The sequence below is a fragment of the Apus apus genome, chromosome 27, assembly GCF_020740795.1.
Source record: "Apus apus isolate bApuApu2 chromosome 27, bApuApu2.pri.cur, whole genome shotgun sequence".
In the NCBI taxonomy this organism is placed as follows: domain Eukaryota; kingdom Metazoa; phylum Chordata; class Aves; order Apodiformes; family Apodidae; genus Apus; species Apus apus.
This window is the reverse complement of record NC_067308.1, coordinates 921,461-948,463: the sequence shown is the minus strand read 5'-3', so window position 1 is coordinate 948,463 and position 27,003 is coordinate 921,461. Positions and strand designations below refer to the sequence as shown.

General features: G+C 46.9%; 3 protein-coding genes across 3 annotated transcripts; 2 read left to right on the top strand and 1 right to left on the bottom strand.

The window, feature by feature from the left end:
• The first annotated feature begins 2,876 nt into the window (after positions 1 to 2,876).
• Positions 2,877 to 3,247, top strand: LOC127394867 (feather beta keratin-like). The gene has a single exon (XM_051641154.1). The coding sequence runs from the start codon at positions 2,884 to 2,886 to the stop codon at positions 3,217 to 3,219; it is 336 nt and encodes a 111-aa protein (XP_051497114.1). The 5' UTR covers positions 2,877 to 2,883; the 3' UTR covers positions 3,220 to 3,247.
• Positions 3,248 to 9,327: 6,080 nt separating this feature from the next.
• Positions 9,328 to 9,706, top strand: LOC127394864 (feather keratin 4-like). Its single transcript, XM_051641151.1, has one exon. The coding sequence runs from the start codon at positions 9,328 to 9,330 to the stop codon at positions 9,676 to 9,678; it is 351 nt and encodes a 116-aa protein (XP_051497111.1). The 3' UTR covers positions 9,679 to 9,706.
• Positions 9,707 to 18,780: 9,074 nt separating this feature from the next.
• LOC127394921 (uncharacterized) lies at positions 18,781 to 19,659 on the bottom strand. Its single transcript, XM_051641228.1, has one exon. It carries the CDS (start codon positions 19,657 to 19,659, stop codon positions 18,781 to 18,783), a length of 879 nt encoding a protein of 292 aa, XP_051497188.1.
• Between the last annotated feature and the right edge of the window lie 7,344 nt (positions 19,660 to 27,003).

Here is a 27,003-nt window from a genome sequence, read left to right as displayed (position 1 = left end):
ATTCTATGATTCTATGAAATAAAAGGAAAAAACCAATTATGTTGCAGCTGGTTAAACTGTCCCCAGTAGGTTAATTGTAAATTAATTCCCAGTAAATAAATATCTTCTGGTTGATGGACCAGTCTGGACTCACCCTGCCAGCAGATGCAAAGCCTTCCTCAAAGCTCCTTTCATCCCAAAGACCTGGGGATCATTTGAATGCCTTGTACTCACACTCAGGCTTCTGAAGTCAACAAAAAGATGATACAAATTTTAACTCCTGTCAGAAATTTCTCACCTCTTTAGCAATTTGGTGGCTCACCAGCCTGGCACAGAACTCAGCTGTTCCACCAAGGGTTTGAATTCAGTGGGTGGAATGGGAAATTTCATTATTGATCCATAAGGGAGAGCTGTTTATCCTGGTTCACCAGATTAAACAATCCCAAAAAAGCAAAAAAACCCCAAGTTTTTGAGTGAACTCTGGGTGCTAATTAGACTGAACTGGCAGAATATCAGTGAAGACACTTCCAGGCTGTTTGATGAGTCTCTAAAATATTCAGTACCCTCCAAGAAAACCTCTTTGTGTCCTAGAGGAAAGAATGAGGAAAAGTCAACATTTCTTGGTTATCTTACTCGACAGATGAAAGGGAAATGAGTGATAATTTTCACCTGTTGAAAGGAAATTCTTTTTAAAAGCAATTAAAAGTAGCAGATTGGATAGTAGAGATTTGGGGGGAAGGAGAGAAAAACACCCTCTTCATAGAAAAGGAGAGGAGAATTTTCTGCTGGAGAACCAATAAACATGTAGAGTTGCAGGATTTTACAGAAGATGAAGGTTTAGCTTTTTTTTTTTTTTTTTTTTTTTTAATAAATCATGAACATTTTAAATAAAATAATTAGAGTTTCTGAAGGTGTTTGCCTGGAATGAGTTTGTGAAGTTCTTGAAGTGATCTTGACTCATACCTTTTGAAATGAGGTTTATTAACCAGGTGATGGTGAGATCTTGTCACGTACCTTGAACATTAAGGAGGGTGAAACTTTGCATATTTGAGCCATTAGTGAGGAGCTGTTCTGAACTTTGAAGTCCTTTGTTCTTCTGAAGACCAAGACCAACCTGTGTCTACAGACATAGAATCAGAGAATCATGGGATGGTTTGTGTTGGGAGGGACCTTAAAGATCATCTAGTTCCAGTCCCCCCTGAGACACCTCCCACCAGCCCAGGTTGCTCAGAGCCCCAGTATAATATGAATATAATCTAATAATAAATGTAAAGTAGTAAGTAATGAAAGTAATAAGCTCAAATAATCAAGCTTTTTCATTAAAAGTGTGATTGTTTGACTTTGGGATGGAAAATGAAGGTAAAGGTTAGAACTGTGTAAAGAAATGAAGTCTGCAATGTGTTCCTATCAGGTGGATTCACACAAACTGGGAAGCTGTGGGTTTGCCCCAGCACTTGCAGGAGGTGTTTGGTGTCTCTGGTCAGCACTTCTCACCAGGCTTCATTTTCTGTAACCTTTGCAATACTCCTGGAAATCTGGAGCTCTTCTCAGCCCTGTGTTTGTGTGGGATTGAAATAGTGCAGGAGTGCAAAATTTGGGGCTGCCTATTAAAGGGTTTGTCTTGTGGCAAAAGCTGAGTCCTTGAAATGGAAATGTTTGTGAATGGAGCCCAGATCCCCACGTCAGAGTGAAATGATTATTCACCTACAGGAGCGAAGCCTTGACCGAGGCTTCTGCATCACACACACTCCCCTTGAGCAGTGTCTTGATGACTAAAATGAAACCTAAAATGTACGTTGGCCTTAGGAGGCAACATAATTAGTGCTGCAATTCCAAAGAGTCACCACAGTCTTCCAAGCAATTAAGTGGGAGCACATTGGGGAAGATGAAAGCTTTGCCTGTGCTGGAATGTGGCTGTAATGAGGGGAGGAGAAAAAAACACAGCAATTCTGAAAGGGGTTTTGAAAGAAGCAGAATTTGAAAAATAAATAAAAAATAGGGCTGATCAGTTTGCTGACTTTTGCATGCAAAAATACTGATCATTAAAGAATTCCATGCATAATATGTGTCTCTGGTCTGCAGGCAATCTGGAAAATGGTATAAAAGCCTTTACACCACCAGACTTTTCCATCCACTTCTCTTGCCTGATTTGCCCAGGTGAACAGGTAAGTCTGAACCTCCCCAGTGTCTTTTTAAATGCTAAACTGTTACTTTGATGGCTGCTTATTTTATTTGTTGTTGTTGTTGTTGTTGTTGTTGTTACTTAGTTCTTTATAAATGTTGCTAGAATTTTCCTTTTGGGAAGGAAAATCAGGAAGGTTTTCTTCTGCTCAAAAGAAAAGCTTTATTTGTGGAGGAGGGTGTGATGAGACAGGACTCAGGATTCTGGCACTATTGGCTCTCAAAACAAGCAGCTTCATGCTGGGTTTTGCAGACCAATGCTAAGGGAGTAGCTACTCATGGAATCATGGGAAGGTTTGGAGTTGGAAAGACCTTAAAGCTCATCTAGATCCAACCCTCCTGCATGGGCAGGGACACCTCCCACCAGCCCAGGCTGCTCCAAGCTCCATCCAACCTGCCCTTCAACACTGCCAGGGATGGGGCAGCCACAGCTTCCCTGGGCAACCTGGCCCAGGCTCTCCCCACTCTCACAAGGAAGAATTTCCTTCCAATGTCCAAGCTCAGTCTCTCTCTTCCAGGTGTCCCTGCCCATGCAGGGTGTGGGACTGGATGATCTTTAAGGTTCCTTCCAATCCAAACCAGTCTGTGATTTTATGACCCCTCTCTGACCACCTTTTCCAGGGACTTTCACAGATGTTTTCCTCTTACCTGACTGCTATGAACAGCCTTCATATTGCACTTACTTTCTTCCTCGTATTTCAGGTATTCCTCTGTCCCACAGCCATGTCCTGCTATGACCTGTGTCCTCCCACCTCCTGTGGCCCAACCCCTCTGGCCAACAGCTGCAACGAGCCCTGTGTCAGGCAGTGCCAGGACTCCACATACGTGATCCAGCCCCCACCTGTGATGGTGACCCTGCCTGGCCCCATCCTCAGCTCCTTCCCCCAGAACACCGCTGTGGGATCCACCACCTCTGCTGCTGTTGGCAGCACCCTCAGCTCTGAGGGAGTCCCCATCTCCTCTGGCAGCTCCTTGGGCTTGGGGAGCTTCAGCCTTGGGGCCAGCCGGCCCTACCGCCGCTCCAGCTCCCAGCGCAGCGGCTTCTACGGGCCCTGCTGAAGCCTGAGGAGCAACCAGGAACCCACCACCAGGAACGCTGAAGCACGACCCCACGCTGGACTGAGCTCATGGCCATGGCTTTCAGAAGCCCTGTCAGATCCCCACACCTCCCCCTGAAGCCCATGGAGCTGGGGGAGCTCAGCAGCTCCTGAAATCAGGCCTGTGCTTGTCTTCTCCTTTGAATACCCCTGATGAAACCTTTTTCATTTCCCTGCTGCTGTAGCTGTGACTTTATTGTCTCCGCTCAAGGCAGCTCTGAGCAAGGAAACCTGGGATGAAAAGGCAAACTCACTGTTGTCATATTGAATCCTAGAAATACTTTGTACTTTTTTATTCTGCTTTTTACTCTGATTAAAGTTAATGCTGCATCCCCAGCCAAGGCTCTTGGTCTTTGTTTGAAAAAAGCCCAAACCAAACCTTTTGCAGCTCAGTGTAAAGTTTATTACTGTTTTATGAAAGGAAAATACTTGTTCGTGGTGAGGAGAAGCAAAGGTTTGGCTGCTGACATTCTACAGCCAGGAAACTCTGGGAATGTTGTAGATACATGGGAGATACTTTGTGCCAAAACAGACGGATTTATAATCTGTGAAAATAAAAGATAAATGGTAGCAAGGTGGACTCTAGATAAATAGGAGGGTTTTGTGGCAATAAATGAAATACACTGTACAAGGTGGTGATTTGCTGGATACTTTGTCCTACAGCTTTGCTACATTTCCTTTCTGAGCTCTGGTTTCCATCAGGGGGTCAGACCCTGAGCTTCAACATCTTGCTCCTGAATCCTGTTCATCACAAAGTGTTTCTGGTGGCCATGGTCAGAGCAAAGTGGGACCCCAAAGAGTCCACTGGGGAAATGGTCCAAGAGGAGACCTGCTCCCCATGCTACTCGTTTTCTGTGATTCGTGCCAACCTATTTAAGGCTCCTGAAATGCAGATTTAAACTGGTGTTGATGCCAAGTGAACTCCTGGTGCTTCTGTGTGGATCTTCATGGGCTGGTCCTGGGACAGTTGGGTTTGGCAGAGGCACTCGTGGGTGCTCCTGGTTGCAGGCACCAAGGGAGTTAAAGGACAGGTTGGATGGTCACCTCAGGCCAAATCCTGTCATTTCAAAGTTTATTTAGGATGAAAACTCCTTCCTTCTCACTGGGATGGAAAAACTTTACATGAAGGTGTGTTGGTCTCCAGCTCCAAACAAGCAGGTTGGGATCTTTTCCTTCCTAAATGATTGATGGGAAAATGGGTAAAATCAGGGACCTGACATTTCACTGCAGCAAAATGCAGATGTGTGACAGCTCAGGTAACCCTTGGTAGCAAGAAATGGTGCAAAACCAGGGTTTCTAGCAACAAATCCAGGCCATCTCCTGCTCTGAGGTGCTGGGTGACAAGTGCACAGTCTTGGTGGCACCAGGACATCATTCTCCAAGGAAAGTGGGTCTGACACACAGGGAACACTAATTGCACTCTTACCATGTGAAATGTAATTAAAATCTGCATTTGAAAACTTATTCAAATATGTTTGAGAAGTGACTAAAGCCCATCGGTTCAGGGTGTGGTGTTTTGCAGATTTTTCTGGTGAGGAAATAATTTCTTCCCTCCAGGGTAAATTAATCAGTGGTGTTGTTTTCTTCCCCTGTTCCTCATTGAGCTCTGGCCTAACCAGCACACCTGGCTCTGCAGAAATTCCCCACAGAGATGCAGGCAGCTGGTAGGTACATTTATTTTGGGGCAAAAAAAAAAAAAAAAAAAAGGGAAATTGCAACAGGAGATGTTTGTGTGTTAGACCAGGGTAAGATGCAAACCCAAACCTCCCACTTTAGGCATCGTCATTATGGAATGGTTTGGGTTGGAAGGGACTTAAAAGATCATCTAGATCCAACCCCCTGCCTGGACAGGGACACCTCCCACCAGCCCAGGTTGCTCAGAGCTCCATCCAATATTTGAATAACACTAAAAATGAAAATAGTTGTGTTCAGGAGCAGGTATTTTCTATGTATCTGTGTATTTGAGCAGCTTTGCCTTCAGGGGAGCTGTTTGAGCAGCAGAAGCTGAAGCTGAGAAGCTCTGCCTGCACCAAAAGGCAGCTCAGATGCCACCTACGGCATGTCCTGTCCTTCTGCCTGGGCCAAACACCAAATTGCAGCAAATAACCAGCAGTGGTTGCAGTGGAAACAGAGACAGCCGGTCTGCCTGGACTGACCCACCTCCGGCTACAGCTCCAGCTTCTGTTGGCAGCAATGAGCCAGAAATTGCTCCTACCAGGAGGACAAACGGCTGTGGAGAACACCAGGCTGCTGGTAACGCTGCCGATCAGCACCTTCTTTGGCACAATTAGTGAAGAATGAGGTCTGAGATAAAAGCCAGAACCACCAGAGCAACGAATGGGGAGGACTGGAAGAAGGCTCAGGAGGGCTTTGAGTTGCAATAACTTCTACGGATTTGTTCAACTCCTCAACGCCTCCGAGGCACCCATTTCTTTCTAATGAGATAGTTAATTACAAGCAAACATTTATTGCATTCTTCTTGCCAGGGAAACTTCTAGTTTCTGGGTGTCTCTTGCTCCATGCACAGATTTTGGGGCTGCTTTTCTGTTTGGAGCCTTTACTTGGGGATTCCTGTGAGTCAACTTCCAGTTTCAGGTTGATTAAGGATTTCTTTCTAGACATTTAGTCACTTGCAGGTGTCTCAGGAAGATGTTCTAACATTATGCAAGAAGTTTTAATTATAATCTGAGTTTAGAAGCCTGTTCTTGATTATACAAAAAACAAACTGATTTTCTGGTTCACTCACTATAATTCATCTCAAAGATCAGGCTCATTAAGTCATTCTGACTTACAATAAAGTGGCTGAAGTTAGAACAATAATTATTGTAATTAGGTTTCAGGAAGACTAGAAATCTCCGAAAAAGTTGTTAGATTCTTTTTTTAAAATTCGTAGTTTGAGTTTAAAGGTTTTTTTGTTTGTTTGTTTTCCAAACAAAGCTCGGATGAAGGAAGGATACAAATGTAGATTGTGCTGTTATGCAAATTAATGCCTCAAATAGCTGCTAAATATCAGCTGCTATAGAGGAAATTATTTTGAAAAAACCTCTTAATTCCTTAGAATGTGGGGAACCACTGAGAAATGGACAGGAAAGTGAAGCTAAGGCAAAAAAAAAGCTAGGGGAATTTATTTGGGAATCCCTTTAAATGTGAGAAGGCTGAAACCAAAACTCGAGCGATTTGAAAATGAAAAAGAAAATCGCTGTAATTCCTGCAGGAGGGAACAATGACAAATATTTTAGAACCCACTGACTGCCCTGCACTCCGAAATCTTGGTAATATATTATTCTAGGAGTGATAAGAGGATTCAAATGTGGGTCACAGCTCTTCCATTTGCACATGAGGTGATGCTTTGCATGCACCTTAATAAAAGCCTCTGATAAACTTTGAAGTGCTCGGGAACCGGTGACCAAGCCAAACGAGTTTTTGTTCCCAGGGGATCTTCCCAAAGCGACTCCTCATTTAGAGGTGATTTACATGTCTCAGGAGTCAAAGTGCTGGGAGAGCAAAAAAACCTCAGCACTAATCTCAGTGTCTGGGGTTGCTGATGTGTTCTGTCCCCCTTCTGTTTATCCTGCAAGTCTGTCCCCCCCTTAGAGGACAGGCTGAAATTCTTTGTGCAGCCCAAAGACTGGAGTAAAAGTGACAGAAAATTTGGCTGAAAATGAATCGATTTTTGCCTTTCTGTGCTTCTGACCAATTGTGTGTTTCTCACAGCTGTTCCAGACACTGCAGAAACAGCTGGAGAAATGTGATAAGAAAGGAAAAATTCTTCAATCTGCCCTTTTCTGCCTCCACAGCTGGGTTTCTCAAAGCTTCATCTTTTCCAAAACTCCTTCTTGAGCACAAACGTGGCCAAGCTGTGCTGGGTATCCATGCAGGTGGAAGTTCACCTGGAAACACTTGCTGGTGTTTCAGGGTCTGAGATAAAGATGAAATTGGGTTTGTGGATTCTTTAGATAAAGAATTCCTGAGAGATCAGGCTCAGGGTTGGAGACAACCATAAATGATCTTTATTAATAACATTTGTCCTTCAAACTCTTCCAGAGAAGTGCTGTCATTTCAGATTAGCTCATTAGACTGGACTTCTAATGCTCTTTTTTTTGTTGTTGTTGTTGTTCCATTTCTCATGGCAAAGAAGCATCTTAAGTGTTTTTCTAGTTCTATCTCAGACTTTTTCACAACTTTAACACTTCTCAGTTCCTCCTGACTCTCACAGGGCTCCTCAGTGTCCTTCCCTTGCAACAGTTTTTCTGCTTCTTCCCTCACTTTGGGGCTGAAATGGGGTCAAAATAGTTTGTGTGTTCCTGGGCATTTTCTAAAAAAAATTCATCTCTCTGCCCTAAAAACAGCTTGAATCCCCAGACTACAAATGCTCATGGGCTGAGTTCCAAAAGCTGAAATTCTTCATGATTTCCACCTTTATTTACCTTGTAGAAGAGGGTGCAAGGGACTGTATTATGGAAATGATGCTTAATCTCCTTTAATGACACCAGGCAGATCCAAAAGGGTTTTGAAGGCAGAATAAATTCATCTGAATTAATCATTCTAGTGTTCCCAGAAATGAACTTGCCCCAGAATATTTGAAGATGAAAGAACCTTGTGGTCAGATAGACATGCCACAAGATAAGGAAGTGAAGCAGTAATAAACACAAATACTGAGGCAAACCCCAGCTAATCAGTAGAGGCTCACAAATAACTTCATGCACAAAGGATGAACCAAGTTGTTGGGCAACTTGGGGTTCAGTATAAAAACCTGAGCAACTCAAGGCTCTTCCATCCATTTCTCTTGCCTTCTTTGCTCGGTGAACCAGGTGAGTCTGAACCCTTTTATTCTCCCTTTGTGTTTTCATTGTTGCCTTGATGATTTCATGCCTTTTCCTCACTAATATTTCAGTACATTCAGCTCTTTTCTCTGAGGGAAGGAGAGGTTTTCAGATGAAAGAGCCAATTTTCTGATGGTGGTGGGTTCCAAAATGGGGAGCAATGTTGGGCAGTGAGGTCTTTTGGGGGATCCAAAGAAGTTTTCAGGTCCTGCAGTTGTGGTGAATTCTTGGGTCTGTTCAGAATAGTGTACTGGTCTGTGGAAAATTCAGAGGATCCCAGAAGATGAGAGGAACATGGGAATACTGGCCAGTGTTGGCACTCCTGGCTCACCAGCTCTCCACGTAGAAACCATCCATCCATGCCTGCCTTTGAAACTCAATTTGTGGTTCTTCCACAGGCAAGGAGTGACCTTGAACCAGTTGCTTCTCCAAGCAACTGTGGGCAGATTTGCTTTGTGGCTTCTGAGATCTAGTGATGGTTTTAATATCGTGGCAATACCTAAAAATCAAAGAGCTCCTGAATTCAGGTGTTTTCCACCCTTTAAAACTGGGAGAAGGGACCTTCAAGATGAAACGCGCATGAGAGGAAGTGACAGGGATGAAATGGGAAGGGTGGTTTTCTGTCCTAGCAGCAGGCAGGATATTTGCCATCCCTGACTCTTTAGCAAAGAGACCAGTGTGAGGTCAGGAATAACAGCTGAGTCTCACCAGTTCCAGCAGAGCACCCTGACCTGCAGGTGGAAAGTCACCCTCCACTTCTCTGGGACATGCAGAGCAAGTGACAGTGCAGCCACAATTCCAAGAGGAAAGGTTGAAAGTGTCTTTTCCCAGAGTGGGGTCACAGCCATGTGGTTAGGACATTCAGCAATGAGCAGGAAGAGCCTCCAGCCCCGTGGGTGCCTGAGGTGCTGCTGAGCTGTCCCACCACAGGGCCTTCAGGGTTAGGTCCTGACTGACACGCACCCGCCCTCCAGTCCCCAGCGCTCTCCTCAAACAAAATTATAGGATCATGGGATGGTTTGGGTTGGAAGTGACCATAAAGATCATCTAGATTCAACCCCCCTGCATGGGCAGGGACACCTCCCAGCAGCCCAGGTAAACGTCATCTTGCTCCCCATGGAATCTCTTGTCAGTTTGTTCTCCACTCCCCTTGGCAGAGAATTCCAGCTCCACAAATGGGGTTTTATTTCACTTCTCCTATTGCATTTCTTTCTTCTCTTGTGTATTTCAGACTCCACCCCACAGCCATGTCCTGCTACGACCTGTGTCCTCCCACCTCCTGTGGCCCAACCCCTCTGGCCAACAGCTGCAACGAGCCCTGTGTCAGGCAGTGCCAGGACTCCACCGTGGTGATCCAGCCCTCTCCTGTGGTGGTGACCCTGCCTGGCCCCATCCTCAGCTCCTTCCCCCAGAACACCACGGTGGGTTCCTCAGCATCTGCAGCCGTGGGGAGTGCCCTCAGTGCTGGAGGGGTCCCCATCTGCTCTGGGAGCTCCGTGGGGCTGGGGAGCTTTGGCTATCCAGGCCTGGGCCTTGGGGCCAGCCGGCCCTACCGCCGCTCCAGCTCCCAGCGCAGCGGCTTCTACGGGCCCTGCTGAAGCCTGAGGAGCAACCAGGAACCCACCACCAGGAACGCTGAAGCACGACCCCACGCTGGACTGAGCTCATGGCCATGGCTTTCAGAAGCCCTGTCAGATCCCCACACCTCCCCCTGAAGCCCATGGAGCTGGGGGAGCTCAGCAGCTCCTGAAATCAGGCCTTTGCTTGTCTTTTGTTATGCTTTACTTTAGATTTCTGATCAAATGTCTTGTTCTTCGGTGTTTTTTATTTTTATTTTTTTTTTTTATTTGTACCTGAAAATGAGTAGGTAAAATATGTAAAGATTAGGAATTGTTCTGCATGACTGAATTAGTCCAGTCCACTGAAACAATGAAGAAGGAAGAGCTCATTTTGCTGAGTGTGTCATTGTGAGAGGGATGAGTGGGTCCTGTCCTTGGCGGACCATGGAAATGTTTTCCTTACCCTTTACATTGCTGCCTTCCCTTCCTCAGCCTCATTAAATATGTGCTGCATCATCCTCTGAGTCTGCCTGTACTTCTACTCCCAGCCCCTTTTCCAGCTTGTCTGGGGTCAAACAGGTCCCTTTGCCAGTCACCAGTTCCAGAAAAGACCATGCAAAGAATTCCCTGCCAATGGGCAACAGAGAATGGGTCAGATTTCAGTCCTGGAAACATTTTTCCTTTTGTCTGTAGATGGTAATTCCAGCCCCAGAGCATTTCTCAAAGAGAGGATGTTCACCTGCAGGGCTGAGTCTCCTGTTTTGGCATGAACAGGAAACCTCACAGTGGGGAACTTTCTTCTGGTTACACTTTACAGACCCTTTCCCTCCTGTACCAAAGAGCTTTTGTTCTTTCATGAGATGTTTGTTTGAGATGGATGGCTTGGAAGAGGGCTGAGAATGGGACAAGCTGATGTGAGGAGCAAAATTAGTTCCCCTTCAAGGAGAAGTGGAACAGCATAATGTCAGGGGAAAGCTCACTGAGGGCATCACTGCTTCTTCTCATCTGTAGATCTGATAGACAAGAGTCTCTAAGTAGGAAAGAGGACAGAGAGATGCAGCAGGAAAATCTACAGGGGTGTGAGGACCACCAGAAACTACAGACATAAACCTTTTTCTGAAGTGCTACCTCCACTGCTCTGTTCTCAGCCTGCTGCACAGACAGGATATATGAGCTATAACATGAAGGAGGTCGTGGCTTTTTTTCCCTCCCCATGATAGAGGAAGTCCCCTTTAAAAGAAGGAAGAGATGATGGTCTCCTAAGCCCAGATGAGTTTAGGAGAAGCTGGAGCAGCTCTTTGCTGCAGCCCAGAGCTTGCTGATGGGTGCAGCACCTCTTGGCAGCTGAGATCAGACCCTGGTGAGTCTTAAGAGGTGGGGAAGAGGAGCCTTTGTGGTGTTTTTCCAAGGGAATTTCGAATTTGCTGGCCTGAGAAGCATGTCTGGGAGAAAGATGAAAAGATTTGAAGTTCTAACCCTTTCTCAGTGTGTCTTTATAAACTGGCTCCTACCAGTTGTGTCCAGTAGATGGGAACTTTATCAGGGCTTGCTTTATTCTGGCTTGAGCACCTCTGCTGCAATAAAGGTGTGTTGAGAGACTGGGAGCTCTGGTCCCTGAAGGAAGAAGGTTGGAAAAGCTCTACCTGGAGGCTCTGGATGATTCAATGTCCTGCCAACCTGCACAGCTCACAGCCTGATAGCTGAAATGTCTTGCTTGAAGCCTTTGTGTCTGTACAGACTGATGGGTGAGCTGTAATTACAGCCAGGGAAAGCTGCTGACAGAGCTCTATTGACTGCAGTCATTAGTGGAGCTAAATTAAAGGAGGTGCATCAGTTCCATGAAAGAATTAATAATTTTAAGGAGTAGTTTTCTTAACCAACAGAAGAGACTGGAAAGTTAGCAGTTTGATATTATAATAGAGCAGAGGGTTGGTCTGAATTAAATGTGTAATATATATATTTTTGCCATCTCGACTGAACTTATTGCTTGATCAAAGAGGATGGATTCCAAAGGAGTCATTATTCATGTGCAGTTGTTGCAAAAGAGCTTCCTCTTCTGGAGGTCAGTGTCTGCATCTCCCACAGCACAGAAGATACAATTTCACATTATTGGGGTGGCTGGAAAGAGTTAAGGCTGAGGCAGAGAATTTTCTTTAACATATTCAGGTGGAGAGGTGATGTTTCTTATGACGAAGCACATTTTCCTACACTTGCAATCCCCTTCTACAGCTCTGCTGAGCTTTCTGCTCACCAGCTGCACCAGTTCTCAGCACAGGGGAACTCCTCATTGTGTCTGCTCCTTCCAACATGGGATCTTCATGGACTCATTAAATGGTTTGGGTTGGAAAGGACCTTAGAGACCACCTAGATCCAACCCCCTGCATGGTCAGCACCAGCCTAGGTTGCTCCAAGCCCCATCCAACCTGCCCTTCAACACTGCCAGGGATGGGGCAGCCATAGCTTCCCTGGGCAACCTGGCCCAGGCTCTCCCCACCCTCACAGCCAAGAATTCCCTCCTCATCTCCAACCTCCAGCTCCCTCTCCCACTTTTCATCCCTCCCCCTCATCCCATCCCTCCCTGCCCTTGTCCCAAGCCCCTCCCCAGCTTTCCTGGAGCCCCTTCAGGCACTGGAAGCTGCTCTAAGCTCTCCCTGGAGCCTTCTCTTCTCCAGGCTCAACACCCCAACTCTCCCAGCCTGGCTCCAGAGCTGCTCCAGCCCTTGGATCATCTCTGTGGCCTCCTCTGGACTCTGTTCAGGAGTTCCATGTCCTTTTGATGTTGGAGGCTCTAGAACTGGACACAGTACTCCCCAGTACTCTTTCCTTCAAGCAATCTGAAATTCTAGCAGAAAGGTCTGGTAGGAAGATTATTTCTTCCAAAAAAAATTAAAAAATCCTTAAGCATCTTTGCCCCCTCTTCACTCCTGCCCCAAACTTCTTTCTTTGGGTTAAAACCTGTCCTAGCAACAAGTCCAGCACAGTCCCAAAGTGAAAGGTTTCTCAGGTTTTCTAGTTCATCAGAAAGTTTTTGATCCAGTGCTGCAGGAAATGAGCTGGATTAACACCTAATCATGGAATGGGTTGGGTTGGAAGGGACCTCAGTGATCATCTCGTTCCCACATCACGTTGTAAGTTGGTTCCATAGAATAAAAATAATAAAATGAGCTTTTTGCAGGACTCTAAGGCTGTGAAAATGTGTTTTAACATGAAATTCTGCAGAGCTGAAAGCAGAAGTGCAGTGGCTGCTGCACATCCAGGGGTGAGGCAAGAAGGCTCTGAAGAGCTTTTATAGCTTTCCCAGCTTGCCTGGAGGATCCCAGACATTCTTGCACATTCCCAAACCAGTTCCTGCATTACTAATGGGTGGTTTGTTTTGCATATGGCTGGCTTCCCACCAGTGAAATGGTTTTGTTTGCTGTTGATGTTTATTGCCTGGACTTCTCCTGGCGTTGGATGGAAACCACCATCCCTGGTGTCTCTTTCATCTCTTTGGTTTGCATCCATGAAATATTCCTGGCTCCACGAGACTGACTCCACCTTCCCAAAGTGCGGATGAGTCAAAATTCAATTTGCTTAGGAATTTTGTCTGCTCTTTTAGCATTTTAGTCACACTAGGCCATGGGACAACCACCTGCTGTCACAGCAAGAGCTTTTAATTTAAATCCCAAATGTGCCATTTCACCCCTGATAAGTCACTGGGAGATTTAGGATCATTTCCCTTTGCAATATTCCAATGAGCAATATCCCAAAGCTTTCAGCTCTTGGGATGAAGAGATGGAGTCAGCCAGGCTAACTCCACACATGACCACCTTCAGGAGAGGACATGTGATCCTGTTGATCATCACTGCATCTTTTGATGAGTTTGCTTTTAAAACCACACCTCTCTCTTCAGTCAATAGGTAGTTATTGGGATAAAGGAAAATGGTTTCTAACATTTGGATGTGTCTCTGTGTGGGTGCCTTGGGGAAAGTCTGGTAAATCCCAAGGGACAGGAGAGCTTCAGTCATTAATGTTGCAGATGGGGGTCATCACACACCCCAGGACATCCAGTGATTGATGAGTGGAATGGGATTTTTAACGTGATTGTGAGCAAATAGTTATTTGTGTTTTAAGTAAAAAATGGAAGGGCTCCAGTTTTTGATACTGCATAAAACATAACCAGGACATGGAGCTCCTGGAGAAAGTCCAGAGGAGGCCACGCAGGGTTTGGATCTAGATGATCTTTAACATCCCTCCAACCCAAACCATTCCAAAATTCTATGATAATGGGAAGAAGTTTGTGAAATTCATTAGTAATCCTGGTCACCAATGTTGAAGGCTGATTGTGTTCAGATAACGTCACCTCCCCTCACATTTTCTGACACTGCTTTATTTGCCTGTCTGAGCCATTGGGAAAATGTGAACTTTGAAGACCTTTGTTCTTCCAAAGTCTGCATTTATTTCCCAGGAGATCTCCACGAAGACACTCACAGCTCAGAGATAATTTGCATGTCTCTAGCTAAGGGATTCAAACATTAGGAGAGGAGAGATTGGAATGCTGATCCCTGCCCTAAAGTCTGCTCAGGAATCACATGCAATTACTTTTTCATCTAGAAATTGTCTTTGAAAAAGAAATTGAATTGTTGCCCACTGCAATGTCCTTTCAGCCCATGCAAAGTGATTTGCTTTCAAAAGAGGTGAAAAAGAGCAAGATTAGAAACTTCTGTGAGTTGCTGCCATTAATTTGGTGTGTGATTTTAAATGATACTGCAAGATACAGGAAGGGAAAATACTAATTTCATGGCAAATGTAAAACTCTTTGGCGTCTTTAATGACCCCAGCTGAGCTTGTGCAGGACTTGGAATCCCAGTGTCTGAGGAGCCCAAAATTCACACACAGCCTCAATTTGCCCTGAATTGTTCCCCTGGAGTTTGATGTAAGAAGAAAGCTGAAGCTGCAGACTTCTGAGATGAAGGACTTGGACATTCAGATCCCAAATTGAAGAGCTGTGTCTCGAATTCCTTCATGGAAATGGAGCAGTTGAATATTAAAGGAATAGACCAGACTTGTGATGCTCTTTCATCCTGTCTCCTGAGTCAAGAAAGTAAGACAATATTTTCCCTCAAATAATCATTTTTTTCCACTAAGTACCTTTGAGACTGGTAAAGTGTCATCAACCTTGCAAAGTACTTTCTATAACAATTGTTTCCTCCCCCTTGTGTTTGTGTGGCTTTCTGAGAGGAATTTGTCAACCCTACAGTCCAGTTCAGAGGGAGAAATGGTAATTTTGGGTTTTTTTCAGAGGGAGATGTGTCCAAATTCAGGCTCTGCGTGCAAAGGGGAATTTCACAGGGGACTTCACATGGGTCCCTCTTAACACGTGCATCCATCTGTGTCAAATGACATATATTGCATGTATTGTCCTTAGGATGCAAAAGAATTTCTTTAGGAACTGGGATGAATCAGTTGATCTGACTGGGAATCAACTGGGTTTATAAGATGTGAAGATAAAAGAAACCTCTACAGAGGAATGTTTAGATGATAGTGAGGAAATGAGATCAAGGCCATCAATACAAAGAGTGAGGAAACTGGAAATCACCAGCTGGGGGTATTTTGCATACAAGGAGTCTTTAGCAATTGGTTGCTAATTAGCTCCATGCTAATGGACTTTGCAGGTCCTCAGGCACTCCAGGACACGCTATAAAAGCCAGCACAGGCAGAGCTGCTGCCACCTACCCTTTCTGCTTCGTTCCTGCTGAAAAGGGTAAGTTGAACCTTCTTACTCCCTTCCCGTGGCCTGAATTGTTGCTGAGGTTTCTTTTATATTTGTCTTGTCTACAGCAGCCTAAGGTTGATGTTCTTTTTCAGTGTTGGGGGGAGGAACCTGCAAGTAGCTCTTTAGAAAGTAGCTGCTCTGGGGGGTGGCAATTTTTGGATAGAGGTCACTATTTTTTCCTGTATTTATGTGGCTGTCTGGCTGCTTGAGAGGAATTTGGCACCCCTCTAGTTCAATTCAGAGTAAAAAATAGTCACTTCTTGTTCTTTCAGAGGGTGTTATGTCCAAAATTCTCTTCTCCATGCAGAGGGAAGGGCAGCTGCTTTGAGGAGTAGCAATTTTTGGACACAGAATTTCAGCCTCATTTTTCATTTGTGTCACTGAATCCTTCTATTCTGAGAGTTTTAAATCTCTGCAGGTGAATTGCTCAGCAATGAGAAATATATGGAGAATTTTGGCTTTCTTGGAACTTTTTCTACAGATAGATAAGGAACTGGGGTCTAATTTTCAAAAGTTTGCTGAGTAATCTTGGAAGTATATTCCTCCTTGCACCAGAACACCAAGAAAATAATTCTCCTCTGTTCCTAAGCACTTTGGGACCAGAAATCTGAATTTTATCGTTCTAAAATGCTCTGAACATATTTGTATTGCAGCACCTCAGTAACTTTTTATTAAAATGCCACTAGTAAGGGTTCTGCCTGTTCTGGTTTTTCATCAAATGATTCGGGACACCCTCAAAATCCTCTTCCTCCCCCTTCAGAAAGGGGCAGAAAGCTGCGTGCTCTGGGGGACTGATGGAAACAAGGACAAAGAAAAGGGGGTGATTAAACAAGACTTAGGCAGAATATTTGTTCTTCTATTGCTTAAGGGACAAGCCCACCTGTGGTGGGGACAACAGCTCCCTTTCAAGGGTGAGTGTCTCATTGTCAGGTCATGCTCTTCACTTCTACCCCCTGAAGGATTTCTTTTCTTCTTCCCTCTGTTCTGGGGTGAAGTTTTTCCTAGGAAAAACAGGAGGTGACAAGTCTTGTCCTTTGCTTCCCAACTTATGCAGGGCTGCACGTCTCCTGGAGGAGTGTTGAGGGAAATGAGCTATGGAAGACTGCTCAGGAGCAGGTGGAGCTGCCCCTTAAGCAGAAAGAAATTTGGGTTTCACTGAAGTCTGGTTTTGACCTAAGACCAGGTAGATTTAGTTTGTATATGAGGAGGAAATTCTTGAGCATGAGGGCGGTGAGATCCTGGCCCAGGTTGCCCAGGGAAGCTGTGGCTGCCCCATCCCTGGCAGTGTTGAAGGGCAGGTTGGATGGGGCTTGGAGCAGCCTGGGCTGGTGGGAGGTGTCCCTGCCCATGCAGGGGGTTGGATCTAGATGATCTTTAAGGTTCCTTCCAACCCAAAGCAGTCTGTCATTCTCTGTCAAACACTTTCTCCCACTGTCCACACAGTCTCTAGTTAGTCTCCTGCACATCATCACAGCTGCTTAATTATGTGACCATAATTAAAGCTTCTTTCTTTTATTTCCTTTCCTCCCTCCCTGTGTTTCAGGCTTAGTTCCACCCCACAGCCATGTCCTGCTATGACCCATGTCCTCCCACCTCCTGTGGCCCAACCCCTCTGGCCAACAGCTGCAACGAGCCCTGTGTCAGGCAGTGCCAGGACTCCACATATGTGATCCAACCTTCTCCTGTAGTGGTGACCCTGCCTGGCCCCATCCTCAGCTCCTTCCCACAAAACACCACCGTGGGATCCTCAGCCTCTGCAGCTGTAGGAGATGTCCTCAGTGCTGGAGGGGTCCCTATCTCCTCTGGAAACTCCTTGGGACTTGGGAATCTTGGATATTCAGGTCTAGGTGGCCTTTATGGGAGGTCCTACCGTCGTTACAACCGCTGTGGGCCGTGATAAAGCCTTGGGGAAAAACCCCAAAGAAAAACCAGAAGTTGAAAAGTGTGATCTGGATGCAGAACTGGGTTGATGGCCATGAGCTTGCTGACCACCTTCAGCTTTCCCTGAGCAACTGGGGCTGCAGGAGCCTGGCATTCCTGATTCTTTCCCTGCTCCATGTATCTTGAATTGTTGCATCTAGGAGTTGGGTGTCCAGCTGCAAAGCATTGCCTTGAGATGGATGATCAGTTTGATCCACATTAAACCCTGCTGCTTTCTTCTGCTGTTTGTTTGGTTTGTTTTTTAAATTCCACTTCTCATTAAATTTATGGTGCATCAGACTGTGTCTTCCTCATGCATCATACTGTGTCTTCCATCATAAAATGTTCTTCCTCTTCCTTTTTGGAACCTTCTCTGGGAGAAACTTGCCTGTGCATAAATTGTCAGTGCCAGCCAAATCTTCATTTAAATCATACTAATTAGTAAGAAGATAAACACAGGTAATGGAAACAATTACACTTTGTTACAACAAAGTAACGCCCCTTTTTTTGATCTGGTGTATTTTCTTTTAGTCACTCTTTTTTAAAGTTCAATAAGAAATAATTCCTTGTTGTCCATGAGGGAAAAGAGGTGAAGAAGCTAATGTTGTTTTACAGGCAACATAAAATTCAATCACTTTTTATCCCAGTTCCTTAGAGCTCATAAAATCCTACCAACCTCGGGTGCTATTTCTGGATTTTCATGTTTTAGGTGTTGAAGGAGGCTTTGCCATTAACAAAAAAAAAAGCAGGAAATATCATGAACATCTGAAAAGCAACAAATTACAGCAGAAGTCATGAATGAGTCTTCCCCTGGGGGTTTGCTGGTTTAGGGATGCTGCAATGACGTGGTAACTGGTTGCTAAATGACGCGGTGATTTGGGGGCCTTGGGGTGTCACCAGGAATCCTCGGAGCAATAATAATTAAGTCGGTTGTTCTGAACCTCGGAGAAGATAATGACTCCTAAATTGCTAAACAAACGCTCATTAGCATAATGATGCCGGTGCCTTCAGAAAGCCAATTAAAGTTTCATTCCGCGTTTTAAGGAGAGATTGAGGAGGGCAAGATGGTTTGATAACTGGGGAGTTTTGGTCCAGGAGGAGTCGAAAAGGTGAATGAAACGCAGAGAGAGACTCTTGTGCAACACGGTGGGTTTTAATGGGAAAGAGCAGCAGAATTACAGAGGATCCCAGAGGAAAGAGGGGGTGCAGGGGTCGGGCTCTGGTACCAGCACCCTGCTCAGGACCCAGGACACAGCTGAGGTGCTGGGGGCAGGCAGGGGGTGCCAAGGCTCAGCCGTGCAGCCAGGGCACCCCCTGGCACAGGGGAGGGGGCTGCTGGGCACATGCAGCCTCCTCCTGTCCTCATGGCAGGGCAGCTGATGGCTGCTGCTGGTCCCCAGGGCTGTGCTCCATGTGCTCGTGGCCTGGGCCTTGCTGCAGGGCTCTGGACACCATCCTGGAGAGCTTCAGAAAGCCCCACAGCTCCCACGGCGGGACCTGCCCCACCTCTGGCCACCAGGGAGGTAGTAGCCCGTGCCACAGGAGGAGAAGCCAGAGCTGTAGGACCTCCCACCGTTGCCCAAGCCACCCAACCCCTGAGGGCCTCCATAGCTCAGGGAGCCCCCAGAGCCTGGCTCATCTCCATAACTCAGGGGGTGGCTGTAGCCAAGGGAGCCCCCGTAGCCTCCAGAGCTTCCCAAGCCCCAGGAGCCCTCATAGCCAGAGGAGCTCCCCAAACCCAGGGAGTTCCCATAGTCCCCCAAACCAAAGGAGCCCCCGTATCCCCTGGAGCCCCTATAGCCAGATAAGCCCCCTAAACCATAGGAGCCCCCATATCCCCGGGAGCCCCCAGAGCCAGATAAACTTCCCAGGCCCAGGGAGCTCCCGTAGCCGCCTAAACCAAAGGAACCCCCGTATCCCCTAGAGCCCCCATAACCAGAGAAGCCCCCCAGACCCAGGGAGCTCCCATATCCCCTGGAGCCCCCATAACCAGAGAAGCCCCCCAAGCCCAGGGAGCTCCCATAGCCCCCGAGACCAAAGGAGCCCACAGAATTCCTTGACCTCCCATAGCCCAAGGAGCCCCCGTAGCCCAGGGGGCCCTCATAGCCCTGGGAGCTTGGGGAGCTGAAGGAGCTCCCCAGCCAGGCTGGGCCTGAGGATCCCACAACGCTCTCCTGAGGGCAGGAGCTGAGGATGGGGCCTGGCACTGTCAGCACCACCGGCGGGGGGAAGATGATGGCTCTGGAGTCGGGGCACTGCTGCACACACGGCTCGTTGGAGCTCTGGGCAATGGGCTGAGGGCAGCTCACCCCGCTGGGTCTGCAGGCCTCACTGGAGCAAGACATCCTTCTTCTGAGGGCTGGGAAGCTGCAAGGTAAGTAAGAAGTAGGTATTGGATGCAAAAATTTTCACCTGCTTAATGTCGGTTGAAATCGTGACAGCCCAGAGGTCCTGACCTGATGAAGGAGACCTCCATCTAGGCACATAAATCCCATTCCAGACTCTGTTTCCTGTCAGGATCCCCTGGATGTCATGCACAGATGCAGACATCTAGTGTCACCTGTGGTGAATCCCACCCTTGGTCTCACTGCTCTGACTTGTAGCATGATAAGTCTAATTTACTAAGATCACCTGGAAGAAACTGAAGTTTGGTTAAGTAAGGTGAGAAGTGTCAGAGCCACCTCCTTCTGTAGTCTCCTAGTGCTTCCCCAGGTGTACTCCACTTCCAGCCAGGAATATTTGCCCTTATGGGGCAGATGCTGGTATGACCAGTCTGATATTTAATGGTACCTGAAGATCCTGACCTGGAACAAAAAAGCCTGGAAAATGATTATTCAAACTGCATAGTAAAATGTCCCATTTTGTTCTCAGGATAACACCACGGTTTTCTCACCTGCCGAGCCACAGCACCATTTGGCGCTGAGCACCAGCAGAACAAAGCTCAAGGAGGACAGAGGTTGAGCCCAACCAGACTTACCCTGTTCACCAAGGAGGATGAGGCAGGAGCTGTGGGTAGGGAGGCTCGGAGAGCAGACACTTTTATACACCTCTCAAACTGCTTACAGTTCTGAAACACCCCTCGTGCCTCAGGTCCCACCTTGTGCCGAAAGAGCCTTGGCATGGAGGGGTTTAATTCTGCTTGCAGTGCAGTGCCACTCCCACCAAACAGGTGTGACATCGTGTCAGCACCACCTGCACATGGGGCTGGTGAGTGATGGGAACTTCCAGGTACCCAGCCCTCTGGCAGCTGCTTATTTTAATTTAGTTTAATTTGATTTAATTTAATTTAATTTTTTTATTTTTAATTTTACATTTTATTTTCTATATTTTATTTTAATTTTAGATTTTATTTTTCTTATTTTATTTTTCTTATTTATTGTTTAGTTTTATTTTATATTTTATTATTTTATACTTTATTCTTACATTTTATTATTTTATTTTATTTATTTAGGTTTTAAATTTTGCTTTATATTTTATTTTGTTTTATTTTACCTTATGTATTTTATTTTGTTTTATGTTTATTTAAGTTTGTTTTACTTTGGTTTGGTTTCTATTTCTATTTTTTGTTTACATTTATTTTATTTAGTTTGATTTTGTATTATATTTTAAAATATGTTATTTTAAAATAGGTTATTTAATTTTTATTTTTAAATTGGATGTTTTTAATTTCAAGTGAGTGTTTTGTTTTTTATCTGTCTTTTAAGTGAATACTATTAAAACACATGCAAACTGAATAAAAAGTAGAGATTTTTAAGGTATAGAAACAGGGGTTTAACATCTGTATTTGCAGATGAAATAGCAGTAATTACTCATTAATGACAGCGTGGATTCCATTGTTGTATTTACCACCTCCAGAGACACTTGAGAAGGTTTCAGATCCTCCCGAGTGTGATAAGAATCTGTAAAGTACCCACTAAAATTCAGCTTTGTACCATTAATCAGGCACCCAAAGGTTGGGCAAGAGCAGCAGTTCAGCCATGTGTGAAGGAAGAGCTCTGGGTCATCAGGAGGAGCTTTGTGTCTAATTGTCATTTGGAGGTGACAACAAGTGGCCTGGAGGCTCTAAGAGGTTGCAGGGCATCAGTTTGAACCCCTTTGTTTTTCAGAACATGGACAGAGAAGGAGGGACTTGTGACAAGGGTTTGTAGAGACAGGACACGGGGGATGGATGAAAACTGGGAGAGGGAGATGGAGGTTGGAGATGAGGAGGGAATTCTGGAGTGTGAGGGTGGGAGACCCTGGGACAGGTTGCCCGGGTCTCGTTGCAGCTGTTGGCCAGAGGGGTTGGGCCACAGGAGGTGGGAAGACACGGGTCAGAGAAGGACATGTCTGTGGGACAGAGGAATATCTGAAATACAAGGAAGAAAGTAAGTGCAATATGAAGAGTGTTCATAGCAGTCAGGTAAGAGGAAAACATCTGTGAAAGTCCCTGGAAAAGGTGGTCAGAGAGGAGTCATAAAATCACAGACTGGTTTGGATTGGAAGGGACCTTAAAGATCACCCAGTCCCACACCCTGCATGGGCAGGGACACCTGGAAGAGAGAAACTGAGCTTGGACATTGGAAGGAAATTCTTCCCTGTGAGGGTGGGGAGACCCTGGCCAGGTTGCCCAGGGAAGCTGTGGCTGCCCCATCCCTGGCAGTGTTGAAGGGCAGGTTGGATGGGGCTTGGAGCAGCCTGGGCTGGTGGGAGGTGTCCCTGCCCATGCAGGGGATTGGGTCTGGATGATCTTTAAGGTCCCTTCCAACCAGTCTGGAATTCTATGATTCTATGATAACCAATTCAATCTGAATATTCAGATCATTTTAAATGGGGCTTTCCCCACCCTCTTCCCCACTTAGAATTTAATGCAATAAACACTTCAGGAATGTTACCAAAATACTGGCTTCTAAAGGAAGATGAACTTATATCTATAGTCCATATTATGGACACGTAATAATCTCCCCAAATATATTACTATTAACAAAATAAAAACCTGGATACCATGAATGGAAACCAAATCATCACAAGAATTTGAGATATAAACCATAGTCTGGTTAAGGAATCAAAAGGAGTGACATTGATTGGCATATTTTTAAATGATGCTGTTTCATAACAAGGGAGCTTCTCAATCCTGCCCTTCTTCATTTAATATGATAATAACAGAAATTGCAAGCACGAAGTATCAAAGAGTATTTGTGAAAGAGCTTAAAGTCATTATCTTCCAGGTGCCTGACAGTATCATCAACAAATTCTGATGACACCTCAAAGGCAAAGTTATCTTCCCATTTAGAGGTAATTCTCTTTTGCAAGGTTGTAAAATTAGGAAAAAAAAATCCCAACAGATTTGCCACAGACTTGTCCTACTAAAATCTAATCTTCTGTTACCTGCCCATGCAGGGTGGTTGGAACTAGATGTTCTTGAAGGTCCCTTCCATCCCAAACCATTCCATGGTTTACAGAGCCCCAGCCAATGGCAAGAACTTGTGGCCTCTCAAAGTCAAATTTCTAGCTCATGATGGATGATCTTCACCAGGTTTAGTGTATGTGGTGCCAAAAAGGGCTCCACACCATGGAAATATTACCTCAGACATTAAAATGGGACTAACATGATGGTCTAGCTTTCAGTCCATGGCTTCATGGCAGTCCTTCAGCTGCAGGTTCCCCAAACCCCCTACAATGACAATCACTGGTAACTGTTGTTGTCAGCAGTTGTATCACACCTACACTAATATTTGGGAGGGACGGTGCTGAGGTGGCAAAATTAAAGCTCCCACTATCAGGTTTGTTTTGTAACAGATTAGGACCAGAGGCACAAAGGGTGACTTCAAGAAGGGTATAAAAGCTCATGTCACCCACAGCCCTTCTATCCACTTCTCTTGTCTCAGTCTCTGTGGCGAACAAGGTGAGTGTCATTTCCTTCTACTACTGTTGGCATTTCCTCTAACTTTCCTTTGTCACATGGATGATTCCAGTAGATGTTTTTACAGACCTGTATCCTTTGTTTCCTTCTGAAAAATGTGTCTTCATCCACATGCAGCAGCAGGAGTCACTGCATTAGGACAGGAAATAGATCTCCAAGCGCTGGGCATACTTGGGATTGTTTTCACCTCATAAAATCTGAATGAATCTGTACAGTTGTTGATTTCTTTTCTGCTGGTTCTTATGCTTGGTGAGTGCATCCTCGTGAGGCAAATAGCTACAGAAAGATCTAATTTCTCCATTACAGATTTTTTCTTTCACGTAAAATTATTTCCAAAAGTGATCCGGATGAGATGAAAGAAAGGATAAAGGCTGAGTTGATACAAGAATAGGTTTTATTTATTAGCATGTATAAATTCATCTGTTGCCCTGTTAACTTCTGATATATCAGACACAGTAATTGCCTAATACTCTTGGTTCATCTGTTCCTAGCTCAGCTCTAGGAGTTGTTAGTTTACTTTGAAACTCCTCACTGCTTCCCTTGCAGCTTCCCAGCCCTCAGAAGAAGGATGTCTTGCTCCAGTGAGGCCTGCAGACCCAGCGGGGTGAGCTGCCCTCAGCCCATTGCCCAGAGCTCCAACGAGCCGTGTGTGCAGCAGTGCCCCGACTCCAGAGCCATCATCTTCCCCCCGCCGGTGGTGCTGACAGTGCCAGGCCCCATCCTCAGCTCCTGCCCTCAGGAGAGCGTTGTGGGATCCTCAGGCCCAGCCTGGCTGGGGAGCTCCTTCAGCTCCCCAAGCTCCCAGGGCTATGAGGGCCCCCTGGGCTACGGGGGCTCCTTGGGCTATGGGAGGTCAAGGAATTCTGTGGGCTCCTTTGGTCTCGGGGGCTATGGGAGCTCCCTGGGCTTGGGGGGCTTCTCTGGTTATGGGGGCTCCCGGGGCTATGGGAGCTCCCTGGGTCTGGGGGGCTTCTCTGGTTATGGGGGCTCCCGGGGCTATAGGAGCTCCATGGGCCTGGGGGGCTTCTCTGGTTATGGGGGCTCTAGGGGATACGGGGGTTCCTTTGGTTTAGGGGGCTACGAGAACTCCCTGGGTTTAGGGAGCTCCTCTGGCTATGAGGGCTCCTGGGGCTATGGGAGCTCCCTGGGCCTGGGGGGTTTATCTGGCTCTGGAGGCTCCAGGGGATATGGGGGCTCCTTTGGTTTAGCCGGCTTATCTGGCTATGGGGGCTCCAGGGGATATGGGGGTTCCCTTGGTTTAGGGGGCTTATCTGGCTATAGGGGCTCCAGGGGATACGGGGGCTCCTTTGGTTTGGGGGGCTATGGGAACTCCCTGGGTTTGGGGAGCTCCTCTGGCTATGAAGGCTCCTGGGGCTACGGGAGCTCCCTGGGCCTGGGGGGTTTAACTGGCTCTAGGGGCTCCAGGGGATATGGGGGTTCCTTTGGTTTAGGGGGTTTATCTGGATATGGGGGCTCCTATGGTTTAGGGGGCTTATCTGGCTATGGGGGCTCCAGGGGATATGGGGGCTCCTATGGTTTAGGGGGCTTATCTGGCTATGGGGGCTCCAGGGGATATGGGGGTTCCCTTGGTTTAGGGGGCTTATCTGGCTCTAGGGGCTCCAGGGGATACGGGGGCTCCTTTGGTTTGGGGGACTATGGGAACTCCCTGGGTTTGGGGAGCTCCTCTGGCTATGAGGGCTCCTGGGGCTTTGGGAGCTCCTGTGGCTTGGGAAGCTCTGGAGGCTACGGGGGCTCCCTTGGCTACAGCCACCCCCTGAGTTATGGAGATGAGCCGGGCTCTGGGGGCTCCCTGAGCTATGGAGGCCCTCAGGGGTTGGGTGGCTTGGGCAACGGTGGGAGGTCCTACAGCTCTGGCTTCTCCTCCTGTGGCACGGGCTACTACCTCCCTGGTGGCCAGAGGTTGGGCAGGTCCCGCCGTGGGAGCTGTGGGGCTTTCTGAAGCTCTCCAGGATGGTGTCCAGAGCCCTGCAGCAAGGCCCAGGCCACGAGCACATGGAGCACAGCCCTGGGGACCAGCAGCAGCCATCAGCTGCCCTGCCATGAGGACAGGAGGAGGCTGCGTGTGCCCAGCAGCCCCCTCCCCTGTGCCAGGGGGTGCCCTGGCTGCACGGCTGAGCCTTGGCACCCCCTGCCTGCCCCCAGCACCTCAGCTGTGTCCTGGGTCCTGAGCAGGGTGCTGGTACCAGAGCCCGACACCTGCACCCCCTCTTTCCTCTGGGATCCTCTGTAATTCTGCTGCTTTTTCCCATTAAAACCCACCGTGTTGCACAAGAGTCTCTGCTTTTCATTAATTCCTCCTCTTGAAGCAATATTCAGTCTTGTGCAGGGCAGAAATTCTTGGAGTTCTTCAGCAGTCCAAGTGTCATGACAAAGAATGAATATTATTATTATTATGTGCAGTTTTTAAGTGTGTCTGTTAATTTTTTATTCCTTTTCCAGGCCTTTATTCACTAGGTGCACTGCAGGAGTTTTCTGTCAGTGCCAAGTGATCTTAAAAGAGCTTGAAAACACTTTTATGTCTTCATGCCGTTACGTCAAAACGTGTTGCATCCACAGATTTGCTTTCTGTTGGATTCTGCAACTAAATGAAAACCTCACAGTTCCTCCTTACGGGGAAATGAACGTTTTCCAGTGATGAGGAGGAATTTCTTTCCTGAGCAGAAAATAGTTTGAGTTGACAAGTTTTGTACCGTTTTCTTTGAAGAGGTTGTTTCCTGAGGTGTCGTAGGTGATGGGATGTGTAATGTGACTTGAGGGTTGAGCTCAGAGCTCAGTTAAATGACCAAGGAAATGTGGTATTTGGCTCTAAATGTTCTTGTTACCATAACAAGGAGTGGGATCTCTGGAGGGCTTGAGAACTGCTTTTGTGTGCTGGGGGTGGGGTTGGAAACCTGAGACCAAAAGCTGAGCTTCACAGCCTTTAAGAGTGTTAAAAGGTGTGTGGGGGTGCGGGGAAGCAGAAATCGGGTTGTATTCTGCTGTAGAACTTGAATGAGAACGAAAATGAGAGGCAAGCAGCATAAATCTCTTCTTCATTGAGTTTAAAATCCCCAGTTTTCTGGAATTGGTCCATGACAGATAACCTCAGCTAGCATAAAATGAGAACCGTAACAGGAAGAATGTAGATAATCCAGAGTTAAAGGATATTAAAACTTTCAGATTTGCCAGGGTTAGTGCTGCCCGCAGCTGCTGCGGAGGAACCGCCTGGGCTGGTGTGAGGACTCTGGGCTGCAGGACCTGCTGCTGAGTGTGGATGAGGCTGAAACCGCACAGCCGGGAGGCACCCTGGACTCACACGGGGAGCTGGAGGAGCTGCGGAACACAAGGTACGGACCAAAAGCAAAAGAGCACCAGGACCTGGTGCTGCTGCGGGACTGAGAAGGCCAGGCAAAGCAGCGCTGCCCTCTGCCCGTTCCCCAGCTCCTGCAACCCCAACCCAAAGACTCTGTCTGCCCTGCCTGATGCCTGCAGCCTCCCTCTCCCAACACTGCCCACTCTCCCCTGCCCGTAGCAACTCAGGAGCCTTTGCCAAGCCGGCCCAGGAGTGCACAAGCACCCTTGGGTCTTCCCGAGTGGGGACAAGGAGGGAGGGAGACATGACTTGGGTGCAGGAAATCTTTATTGTGCCCTGAGGGGCAGAAGAGATGGCGAGGGAGCCGGTGGGCAAGAGGCAGAGAGGCCGGTTGCCACAAGCTCTGGGAGGCAGAGGGATCTTCTGCAGAGCATGGCCTCTCCCTCTAGGTGCCCCCTGCGGGCAGGTGCTCCT

What these genes read in the sequence shown, in the direction of transcription:
- LOC127394867 (XM_051641154.1), top strand. Translation starts at nt 2,884, where the DNA reads ATGTCCTGCTATGACCTGTGTCCTCCCACCTCCTGTGGCCCAACCCCT.
- LOC127394864 (XM_051641151.1), top strand. Translation starts at nt 9,328, where the DNA reads ATGTCCTGCTACGACCTGTGTCCTCCCACCTCCTGTGGCCCAACCCCT.
- LOC127394921 (XM_051641228.1), bottom strand. Translation starts at nt 19,659, where the DNA reads ATGTCTTGCTCCAGTGAGGCCTGCAGACCCAGCGGGGTGAGCTGCCCT.